Source organism: Chelon labrosus, assembly GCF_963514085.1.
Source record: "Chelon labrosus genome assembly, chromosome: 19".
Classification (NCBI taxonomy): Eukaryota; Metazoa; Chordata; class Actinopteri; order Mugiliformes; family Mugilidae; genus Chelon; species Chelon labrosus.
The window spans coordinates 22670364-22682433 of NC_140352.1; the positions used below are offsets into that span (position 1 = coordinate 22670364).

Sequence of the window (12070 nt, forward strand, 5' to 3'; positions counted from 1 at the left end):
TCAAATAATACTGCATAACATTCAGTATAATCTAAACCTTCTGCTGCGGATTATTTTTCTTTTGATACTTAATATACAGTTTACTAACTTAATTGCTTTTTTACTTTCACTATAAGGTAACGTACTTTTATCTAACTTCGGATAAAAATAGGAGACTAAATGCTTCTTCCATCATTTATCTGCCTGCGTACATGTTGAAATCATGATCAGCAAATCCTGACAAAACCTACAGTACAAATGTCCCACCTGATCGACAATACAATATCTGATGATGTACTACTGTATGCTAAAGTACTGTGTGTAGCAGGGATCCCAGTAATTTGTCGTATTATAGTATATCTTGTCTACATCAGCCCACTGTGCCTTGCATCTCCATTAGTGCCCAGTAGAGTTTGCACAAGACTCATCTTTACAAAGCCTGTTTTTTTTTTTTTTTTTTCCTTTTTTTTTCTTTACCCAGATTAAGGGAGGCTGAAAAGTCAACCTCTGTCCTGATATGGTGTTAATATTTACCTTCTGGTCAGTCCAAGAGGGTCTGTGCTCGCACAGTGTTCAGAGGTTTCAGAGGAAGTTAGAAAAAAAAACAATACAAAGAGTCAGCTGTTTTCTTCTGCTTCAGATGCAAAGAACAGATCGATTTGAAACCCGTACGTGATGTGTGCCGGGCAGGAATACTGACTGAAAAAAAGGAATAAAAGGTTATTTGAGAGAGACTCCTGCCATGGCGCCGGAGCTGTTCACCGTTATCGTGGCTTCAGGTGAGTCCCGCTCTTTTTCATTTTGTTTCTTAGAGTATAGAAGCATTTTTATTTAACTTATGCATCAGCAATAATTTGTGGAAGAAGAAGGTAGATTCTAGTATTTAGGGGTAATATGTTAGCACAGGATACGGGGCCAAGATGAAATAAAGTTATGTTTAAATCAGTGTTGAACATACTGTCCAAACATTCACAGTGTAGGAAGGAGGAGGTTTGTGGACCCCCGGCGAACAAACACGGATCAGGTGAAACCAGTTTGGAGTTGAGGGGTTGATGCTACTTGGACTTATAAAACATGTACAGCTTCCTGTTGACAACAAGATCAGTTAGTTGGTTGAAGGAAATTAAATGACACTTTAATAAAATTAAGTTAGTTTAAATCTGCCTTTAAAGCTAAACCGGCAAAAAGACATTGTAACTTGTCAAATGTGAATATACTGACAAAAGCAACACACACCATGGCTCTCTGGTTTATAGTTTTAATTATTTTTTTTTAAAGAATGTTCTGAAAGCTTATGAATTAAATAATAAGCTAATGATTATAATACTTAGATTTGAAAAACTCGTTTACTTTTGCCTGTTCATAATGTCACTAAGTGGCATTGATACTTTTGAATAGCCAGTCTACCATTTTTATTATACCAATACTCGCTAGTCTCTTCCTTCAATGTGACACACTCTGGAAGCTCCAAAAATGGCAGCAGGTTGCAGATTAATAAGAGTCACCTCCATTATGGGAAGGATTAATGTTTGATCAGGTTTGGCTGGTCAAGGATCCAGCTTTTACCAAGATACAGTATACTACAATTGTAAGTATGTAAAGGTCTTTGTAAGAAGCAAGACTTATGTTAGCCTTGGCTTTACTGGTACTGAGAGGCTGAGCCACATGGTTTCCGTCTGTATGTCCACCACATGGACTATATTGTACATAGTTTGCTTAAGAAACGCGCTTTTCTTGCTGAAAAGTGACAGTGTGCCATTTCCTCCCTCTCTCCTCCATCTCAGTGTCCTGTATAGCGTTTTGTTTAGTGGTGCTGATGCTGGTGGTGGTCCTCTACAGAAAAGATCCTCTCTGCTGCAGATTCAGAACCCAGGACTATACGGTAAGAGCTACCATCTGCTACGGCGAGCACAGAGACACATCAGACTTCAGCTACATCAGCTCCTTAATGAGGATTTACTGGAATGACACTTTAGAATTAGATTATGTTTGGAGAAGCTTTTAAGTGTTGGTTAAAATGCGGACATCCAGTTAACACAAAAACACAATTTAGAAATATCAATATAGCATCAACAAGAACTAGAAATTAGCTTGGAGGGAATAACATGGAAGGGCCCAGGGGCCAGGGCCTCTTATGAGTTTGAAGTTATGTGGACCATAAGGAGATGCAAAACGACTCAAAATATACACTATAAAACCACTACAGAGACGCTACAGTACCACAACCAACCTCAAAACAACCCAAGGAGATACAAATCAACCACAAAGAGACACAATTCCATCCAAAAGAGATGCACAGTGACTGAAAGACACTCAAGACAACTATAAAGAGACAGAAATCAATCCAAAAAGAAGAAGCATGACTAAAAGAGACTCAAAATAACCACACAGACATGCGTAACAACCAAAAAGAGAGACAAATCCATTCAAAAGAGATGCACAATGACCGAAAGACACTAAAAACAATCACAAAGACATGCGTACCAACTTCAAATCCATCAAAAGGAGATGTACAGTGACCAAAAGACACTCAAACCAACCACAAAGGGACATAAATCAATCCAAAAAGAAGAAGTATGACTAAAAGAGACTCAAAACAACCACAAAGACATGTGTACTAACTTCAAATCCATCAAAAAGAGATGTACAGTGACCAGAAGACACTCAAAACAACCACAAAAATGTGTACCAACCTCAAAGAAACACAAATCAATCAAAAAGAGATGCACAGTGACTGGAAGACACTCAAAACAACCACAAAAACATGTGTACCAATCTCAAAGAGACACAAATCCATCAAAAAGATTGTATGACTAAACTACTAGAGACTCAAGATGTCCACAACTGACAAACACATTAAGCTTACATCCTATGTTTAACGTATATGGCAGTTATAAACCTCATGCAAAACTATAATATCTGGTTTAAAATACTGAATATTATGAATTGTTGTAATGTTGAAGTACACACAAATCACAAAGTATGAAATAGACAGCGTCTGTAGTAGAAGAAGACATGCAATTGAATCGACTGTTATGTTAAATCACTTCCCAGGAAGATCTTCCTCAATACAGCAGCAGGCATTCTTTGATCGGCATCGCCCATGATGGAAGCAGTGCAGCCTTGAACCAGGGAGTTATTGTACCACAAGTAAGAAGTTTCTGTAATCAGAGCAGATAACTACTGATGCTGGCAGTTGTGTTGGAATGCATCTTTCGTGAAGCTGCCAGACTATTACATTTCTAATTAATTTGTTTCTGTTTGTGCGTGTGTGTAATCCAGCTTCCCAGAAGGCTGTTCATTATCGGGAAGCCCAGTGACTACCACTTGGAAGGACCCCTACCGCGACTGCCCTCCTATGAGAGCGTTCGTAAGAAGGACAGGCAGAGACAGATCCACAACATGATTGCTCAGCGCTTTGGCCTCGACGGTTGCCATGATGAGGTGAGCAGCGAAAGATCCTATTCTATTCCAGTTATAGCCGCCTAAGTGACATTTACTGCACTTCACCTTGGCTCAAAAGCATTTAAAGGGATTAATCCAACACTTATTTCCTTTCCAATAGTGAGATGAGAAAAAGCCAACACCCAGACAGTCAGAGTCAGGAGGCAGTGAGCCTAGCTTAGAGTAAAGCCGGGCGTAACAGGTAGCCTGGCCCGCTTTAGATCAAATTGGGCCGTATGTGGCCCCCGAACTAAAATGAGTTTGACACCCCTGATCTGGACTGTGGCTTGACAAATATAGCAGGTTAGCACAGGTTTAAGGTTGACGGACAGACAATGACGCCAAACCTGGCGATTTTATTGCCCCAGAAAGTAGCAGTTGTACACCAATAAATAATAAATATACGTAAACGGAGAAACCCAACAGTTGGACTAGTCTCCGACTAACCCCCCAAAACAACAAAAACTTCTCCTTAACTAATTAGTTGGCTATATGTTGTACTTATTTTTGGAATTAATGGGCAGTAGACCACATTTATACAGCATTATGTGATATAAACACATTCAAAAATGGGTCAAATTTGATCCAGAGGACAACAGGAAGGTACACTCGTATTGACTTAATGTTGACTATGCAACATTTGTCCTCCCAGGTCAAAACTGACCCCGTCTGTTTGATGAAGCCTGAAGCCTATAAAGCTTTGTCAATCTACACCACACTTCTTTTCAAAGATGTAGTTAGAGAGCTAAATATATAGGACGGTAAAGCACGAGTTCTTTGTGGTTCCTGCTTAGATCTAACAGGTTTATTGTTCCCCCAAATTGCAGTAAAATCTAGCAACGAGTACAAAACCTGACTTGTTTAAATTGCTTAAACAAATCAGAGCTGTGACACAGAGGAAAATTCTAACATTTCCCATGATGCTTTGTTTTTCACATTCTATTCTAGCCTCCACCAACATATGAAGAAACCTTACGCCAGTCCTTTGAGTTTTCACATGTAGGTGTTCAGCCTCTGGACGTTCACCTGTCAATGAACAGCCAGGATGACTGCTCAAACCTCAGAGAAGGTGCACACAATCCTTATCAGCCCTCCACAGCGCCCCAGAGAGTGTCTCCCCCCTAAACCTTCAGGTTTCGGTCTCTCTGATGGTTGTACAGTTCGTTGCCAAGCCACAGCACGAGGACAAGGGTGATTTCTGTAGCTACAGCCAAGGGAGTGACGCCATCAGGGACAAGAAAAGCGTTTCGGGAAGGGAATGTTTGTGCTTTGAAGCAAAGCTGTTGATTGATCTCTGTGATTCTTGGGGTATTCTCATGTTAATGACTCTGACTCAAGCTGTACACTCCTCAGAGCTGAGAATGACACATCCCTGTGTTGTCTATTCAGTTACTGGCATGTTTCACTTTGTGTTTTTCCAAGAATGGTATAATAAGAGGACTTTTCAAAGGGTTGATTGATGGAGACTCTTCTGGACATTTTTGTACGTAAGCTTTTTATGCAAATGTAACAGATTTTATACCAATTAAATGAAATGTTCAACAAGAACCTCCCCAAAACATCTAGATCTTCACAGGAAACTACTACAACTACAGTGTTCTAAAGAGCGAGCGGATATTTTGGACAACCACAGTTTTCAGTTAAATCATACAAAATAGTAAAAAGATTTTTGGCTCTTTGATAAGTCAAAGGCATTTTTTGAGAGAAATTAATTAAGACTCCCAAAGCGCATTTCCAAACCAGACTAAATCAGGACTAGTCCAAAATGATTTCCTCACCTATGTCTCTCAGTGGACCAGCACCCTCCTTCTGCTTCCTACATGCCATCTACTCAGACATCTTCATCTTTTCATTGAAAGTGACTTAGCTCCAACTCTAACATGAGGAACTCAGTGCCAATCGGCGTTATTTAAAACACACAGAGCAACTCGATGCAGTTGACTAGAATCCTACAAGGGCTTTAATGGCATGACTACAGTATGACTCAGAAATATAAATGCCACATATACCAAATATAAATGCTTCCAATGGCATGGGACACCCCTAGGCTATGTAGTAGGCTCTTTGTGGATTCATTACGGGAGTATAACTCGATCTGTAAGAGGCAGTGCTGAAGAGCTTTTTGTTTACAACTGCCTGCCAACGTGCACAGAACTGATAGGTTAACATGGAGATATTTTGCGGATGAAATGTGTACCACATTCATCAGTTGGCTATGTTAGCAACATTTACTAATTTGCCAGGAGTTTTGGAAGTAATTGGTCATAAGTACTGGACAACTTCATGTTTTGACCGGTCCTGGAGTCTGGTAACACTCCATTTGGATTCCCTTATGGGGAGTGTTTCAAGCAATACAGAGAAAAAAGTTACCTCTGCGTTGAATTGGACGGTCCTACAACCAATCAGAGCAATGAAGTATGTGTCATTGAGCGATCAAAGCATTCACAAATGCCTTAATCACTGTGAACCGTTTGTCCTTTAAGTTTTGCTGTAAACAAATTCAACTCCACGCCAATCAGATATGGTGTATGTCTCAATTACTAAAGTCGCCCAAACAATTTGATTGGCCCAGTAGATCTTTGCTGGAGCATAATCAGTTCCCAACAGACCAACTCCAGACCAACTTTCTGCCAGAAAATCTTTGAAGTTGGGAAAGTTGGTTTAACTTCCAGCCTAGTTTTGACCTGACTAAGAAGAACATTGGTCATCATAATTGATGCATTGTCAATTTCAATGCATCAATAGCTATTGCACAAAACCACATCCTCAAAGTGGCACTAGGTACAAAAACAGTGCATCATTGAAGACAGTAGGATAAAAGAATCACCATCATTGTTCATCCTCTGGGCACGAAGAATATCGGTACCAAAATTCACCTGGATAGATAGATTCCTTGTAAAAACTGTGTTGTGACCTTTTGCTCGTGTTGTCAAACAACCAGTTTCAAAGCACATTGGCTGTTTGCAAAGTTTGGCAAGGTCAGGCATTGATCTGTGACTCTTCTGAGTTCACCCATGACTGTTACCAGCATTCGAAAGGGAAAGTACAGGGTTACTCTTTAACCCAGATCAAACACTAACCACAGAAAACACAAACCTAGGAGAGCTTAACTACACTCTGAAACTATTGCGTTGGTGTTTGTGCATCTATTGAATATCAACTGGACTGATACTGACCTGGACCTGGAGCCAAGACATCATACAATAGCCAGCCAAGAACGACATTACATTACAAGTACAAAAGGTTAAACTTGTGGCTATTAAGAATATTTCTCAGTTTAACCAATCAGGCCCCGGAGTCCACAATGATCCACAAAGATCCATAAGAATTAGACCAGCATGTCTACTCACATCCATCATTTGCTCAGCATTCCAACTCCCATTCATTGTACCAGGCGTTACCCACACTCCCTCTGCATACCACCAGCCTCTGAAATACAGCTGTCCCCGTTTATCTCCAAATCATTCCCGAAAGCTGTTTCAAAAACAAAACATCTTGCTGATAAGCTCGCACCACTCAGGCAGGAAAGACTCATGTTAGGACAAAATCTCCAAGTGTGGAGATCCCATAGCAGTGTAGGATTTATATAAGATGTGATATGACGTGGTTGGTTTGGGGCTTTGGAATCTCCTAACAGCCCAGAGTGCTACTGTGTCTAATATTTTTAGACGCTGAATATGAACAAACAAACTAAAAGCTAAACTGACCTGGAAACTTTGACCTGGTTGCATTTCCTGTCACCTTTCATTATATAATAACTAGAGTCACTCTGATGACCTTCTTTGCTGCCTTTATCTTGATGACACAATTAATTAGCATAAGCTAAGATTTCTTAAGCTTGCACTGCCACACTACACATCAGGTATCAATCTGAACTGGTTAAAGGAGTTACAGCAATTTCTATATCTGTGTGCATGTTCAGTTACATACTGGCAAATTCAAACAAATAAAAACAATTATTATTCTGTCTAAAACCCATAGGACTCCCTGTATTCCACAGGACAGCGATACTATGTGTGAGATGTAGATGCAAATCTCTGACGCATGCCACAATCAAAACAAACCGATAACGCCGCAGTACATGTACAACATCTTGTGGTGGGTTTTGGGTATAACACTTAAAAACCATAGAAGAGATGTTTTTATTAAGCAGTAGAAATCTGCGAGGTTACTTCCCCAACACAGTATTTTAGGGGGATTTTATTCTGGGCTGGTGTTTTTCGGGGGTCATCATCCAGTTCAAAAGTCCACTGTCTTTTATCTCCACCTTTGATTCGTCTAGTCATTCATTAATTTTCTGCAGACAAAGGGAGAACATACAGACTCCACACAGGAAGGCCCCAGTCGGCAGATGGATTCGACCACAGAACCGTCAGTGCTAACCACCACACCACTATGCCTCCTTTGATTTGTCTATCCAGACCAAATGATTCCAAAAGGTCTGGTCTTTGCCAGCCATGTGTATTTGCAAAGTTTTTCTTTAAATGTTCTTTTAGGAGGATGTGATGATTTTTCTTTCAGTGGGATGATGTATTAAACTTGGAATCCCTTGGCAGGTTCTTAGGCATCCACATCTTTAGATGTCAGCACTGTGTCTGTGATACAGGGAGTCGATGGAATATGGAAAAGAGGACAGAAACAACAATGGTTAAGACGTGGATCTAGTTTTTGACTCCTAATGTCAGAGGTTTAAATAATACAGGTTCCACTCATCTCTCCCTGAGGAGGCTCTAATAATTTACACCCATTCTGGAACCACAGATCCCAAATTAATAGGATTAATTGCTATGATATGTGGTTTGTTATTTAATTACTAGAGGGACAAATAAATGTTAAACTCATGTGTTCTTTGTTTTAGATTATCTTATCGCTTTGACGGGGTCCAGGTGTATTTGCTCATTCAAATGTGTTGGTAAAGCCAACCATTTTCTTAGAATGTACTCATTGTTTTTCACATGCCAGATCTTAGCATCCAATAACAGTCATCTGGTGTTTTTCCAGGAAACGTAAGCTCCCTTCAGCTCACTGAGGTGGCTACACAAAAGTAAAAAGTCAACAAATGGTTTTCCGTCCCTTTCAGCACTGAATGAATACTATTATAAACACTTGATAACTCTATTGACACAAAACCGAAGTCATGAATGTACTTTTACATAGAAAACTTTAATAGATATCATATTCATTATTGTTGCTCGGTGCTCAGTTCCTTGTGTTAAACTGAGGAAGCAGGTCAGTGAACAATAACTGTAATGAATAACATCACTTCCAACATAATGGAGCTATATCAGAAGGGCATTATTATTAAATACAGGAGTCACACCTTTTCTTTTTTGATAAAAAGGATCCATGCTGAACGCAACAACGGGCAAAACGAGTAAAACCTTCACTGAAGATATCTTTTGTAAATAAACTGTAAATTCCTGTGGGAGTAAAAGCTGAACTCCGGTTTAATTAGTCCAACTTTGAGAGTCACATAATTTTGTAGCTCAGAGACAGGAGGCCCAGGAGAGATGAAGAGTCAGCGTCAGTCAAAGCAAATCCTCCTCACGCAACAATACCACAGTCATCAATGTCGTTCCAGTGCAGTCCCTTTTAGACCATGTCCACCAGTTTGAACTTGCCCTCCTGTTTGACTGGGAGGACGTTGATGAAAGTCTTGTAGAGCACGGCTCCTCTGGGCAGCTTGGTGATGACTCGGAAGGCCTCGTGGCTGCGGGGTGGTGGGATGTAGACCTCCTTAGTGAACCTGACGTGGCCATCCTCCAGAGCAAAGAGCGTGTTGTTGGTTCCCATCCCCACCTTAAGGACAAGGAAGGACACCAGACTGAACCTATTACACCCCTTTTGTTTACTGGTTGCCAGTACAACACAGATTCCACTTCAAGTCTGTTAGACCTGGTTCTAACGTGTGACGCGTGTCTGGACACAGGATGAGAAATGCATGCACAACACACTGTGACGTGATCGAATCAGTCGGACCTCATCTGGCGGAGGTAAGGTTCACACCGTAATCAGATCTCAGAAGGTGGAAATGTAATCTGTACAATCTGCCTCTTCCTGCTTACTCTAGCAAAAGCTGTTCAATTCAGCTGAGATCAAACCAAACCACGCCACAAACAAGAGAACTAGCACATTTTAATACCAGGTGTAAATGCAGAGATCTGTTGAGCATTTGTCAGGTCACATCCTAACACCAGGTGTATCTGGGTACATCTAGGTATGAAAACACATTTTAATTCACTTAAATAAAAGGTTGATTGAAGAAAAAACCCCAACACTTACTATTATAATATTGTGTACTTATACAATTAATAAAATAATCTTGTGTAAAAATATCAGATTTAGTCTTTGATAAGTTAGTTATGTCTGTCAACACAGCAAGCATGAAGAGACACTAGTGTATGTTTATATAGACTGGGATGTGTAGGTGCCAACACAAAATGTCTTGGCACTGTAATACCTATTCTGACCCTTTTAAAAGAAATTAAACGTAAGCAATTTTATTGCTGATAAACCAGCATTTTAAACAATTAACATTAAACGTGCTGATCCTCATTAGGGGCTTTTTCTTGCTTTGCTCCTGCTCTACCAGATGACTGAAGTTTGTTTCTGTTTGTACATTTAGAATAAACTAGCTAGACTAGACCTGACACGATGACTGTGTACATTTACGGCTGAAATCCCATCACATCAACATTCCTGGACTGAGAAAGTTAAACTTACGTGTGCGCCCGGGTGGTACCTCATCTGCCTCTGTGTTGCAAGGATGTTACCAACATGGACAAAGTCACCTTGTAAACAGAAGAAAAGACAAAAATTCTTGACTTCAGCTCCGAATGGGATAGATTTCTCTAAGGTGGGGGGATTTTTTTTTTTACCTGCCCTGATCTGTGATTTTAATGGAGTCTGGAGTAAAGGTGGTTATTAAAAACCGGTTCCAATTTTTGCGATTGATCAGATTTGTATGCCTCTAAGATTATCAATGGTGCTCCCGCTGACAACATGACGTTACACTTGACTGTAAGGTGCTTTAAGGAGAGGAAGAAGCTATCTGAGTTGCACATGTTCACAACAGTGCAGTACATGCGCTGCCGCATCGTAGCATAATTTCATGACATTTTCATCATATACATCCAGATTGTGTTCTGACAGATAATAGAACAGTTGGTTTTGTGGTGTTTGTGGTGAAAGCAGTTTAGCACTACTTTTTTTGTTTTCCACAAAGAAAACTGATTATGGTATTGATGAGGTATCCCTAGTTTAGACTGTGTATGTCAGTAAGTTCTCACATCCTCCTCAGTAAGGTATACATTTTTTTGTCTAACCCTGCCCAGAACACTGCCTTCTTAAGTATTTTTTTGTAGTTTTCTTTTTCCTTTTCTTGCATTTTATCAGCAAAAGGTGAATTCAGATATTAGGTAAAATGTTCTTGCAGATGGAAACATGTTACACCAACGTACAGGCCTGCTTGGACGCAAATACCACTATGAAAAGACATTTAAACTGTCAGGAGACCTACATTAACCTATTACGCAGTGTGTTTTCTATTAATCTGACAACTGTGGCTCTATAGGATCTACAGACTCAAGAGCTGCAGGAAGCTTCACCGGTATAAACTTCAGTTTTGACTCCTTGTCTAACTGCATCACTAAGTGGACAGTATGTACTGCAATTCACGCCAGTACCTCAGGTACATGTTAAAATTTCACAGGACAAGTGAAAACTTTGACCTGCTGGGAGGGCAGTGCAAAGTTACCTTCGTGTTTCTTGAAACCATATCTCCGGCCAGGGCTCTTTCCTCCGACGTTCTTGCTGCTACCACCAGACTTTTTGGATGCAAACCTCAGTGAGTCCAGCAGACAGGACTGACCAGGGGCCAACAGACCTGAAACCAGCAGCACCGACATATGTTCAGGTGGAGCAACATATGCTGTAAACCCAGCTTTAGTTTTACATTTAAAAAGAGAGATGTGTCACACATGTCCTTAATATTCAGGAAATGACGAAATGTTCAGTAATGTTTAAACCTGCATCATGTAAGTGCCCATGACATTCAGTGCTTGTACACAGAAAAGCTAGCTAGCTGAGTTAGCATGCAGCATGCCTTGCTTGAAATGACCATTCAACGCAAGCGTACGCCCACATAACAGATAACTCTAATATTTACATTGTCACAAAAGCTGTCAATACAATTATATATGTTTTTAAAATATTAATTTCGATATTAGATACCTGCTCTGGACTTTAGCATCAAGGACGCCAGCGCTGCCATCTTGAACGTTGTAGCCTACGTAATATCCCTTGCGTCGCATCCGGATCCTTTTGCCGCATTCAGGATCCTAAGGAAATGTCTATACACCGTCCCCAAACATAAAACACTAACCGAAAACTCTGCATTTAAGCTCCAGGTGTGTGATTAAATGACCCGAGTGTAATGCTTATGCAACCTAAATACAAATACGTTAAATTAATACCAATAAATTAAATGCCACTAAACATATTTTAAAATGCCCGAACTTTTTCACAACAACAACACAACGTCGCGTTCCAAACTCATATAATACATTCATTCTGCACCCAAACATGTTGACACTTTATTAGTTTTGAACATTATTATAATTTTTCTTGTAAAACAAACTCTTGAGTT

The 12070-nt window shown here is 40.1% G+C and overlaps 1 protein-coding gene across 1 annotated transcript; it reads right to left on the reverse strand.

Moving 5' to 3' along the window:
* Positions 1 to 8575: 8575 nt before the first annotated feature.
* Positions 8576 to 11859, reverse strand: mrpl27 (mitochondrial ribosomal protein L27). The gene is made up of 4 exons (XM_084567918.1): positions 11656 to 11859; positions 11180 to 11308; positions 10147 to 10214; positions 8576 to 9222 (listed from the first exon to the last, which is right to left on the reverse strand). The coding sequence occupies exons 1-4, from the start codon at positions 11693 to 11695 to the stop codon at positions 9016 to 9018; spliced, it is 444 nt and encodes a 147-aa protein (XP_084424044.1). The 5' UTR covers positions 11696 to 11859; the 3' UTR covers positions 8576 to 9015.
* Positions 11860 to 12070: the final 211 nt, after the last annotated feature.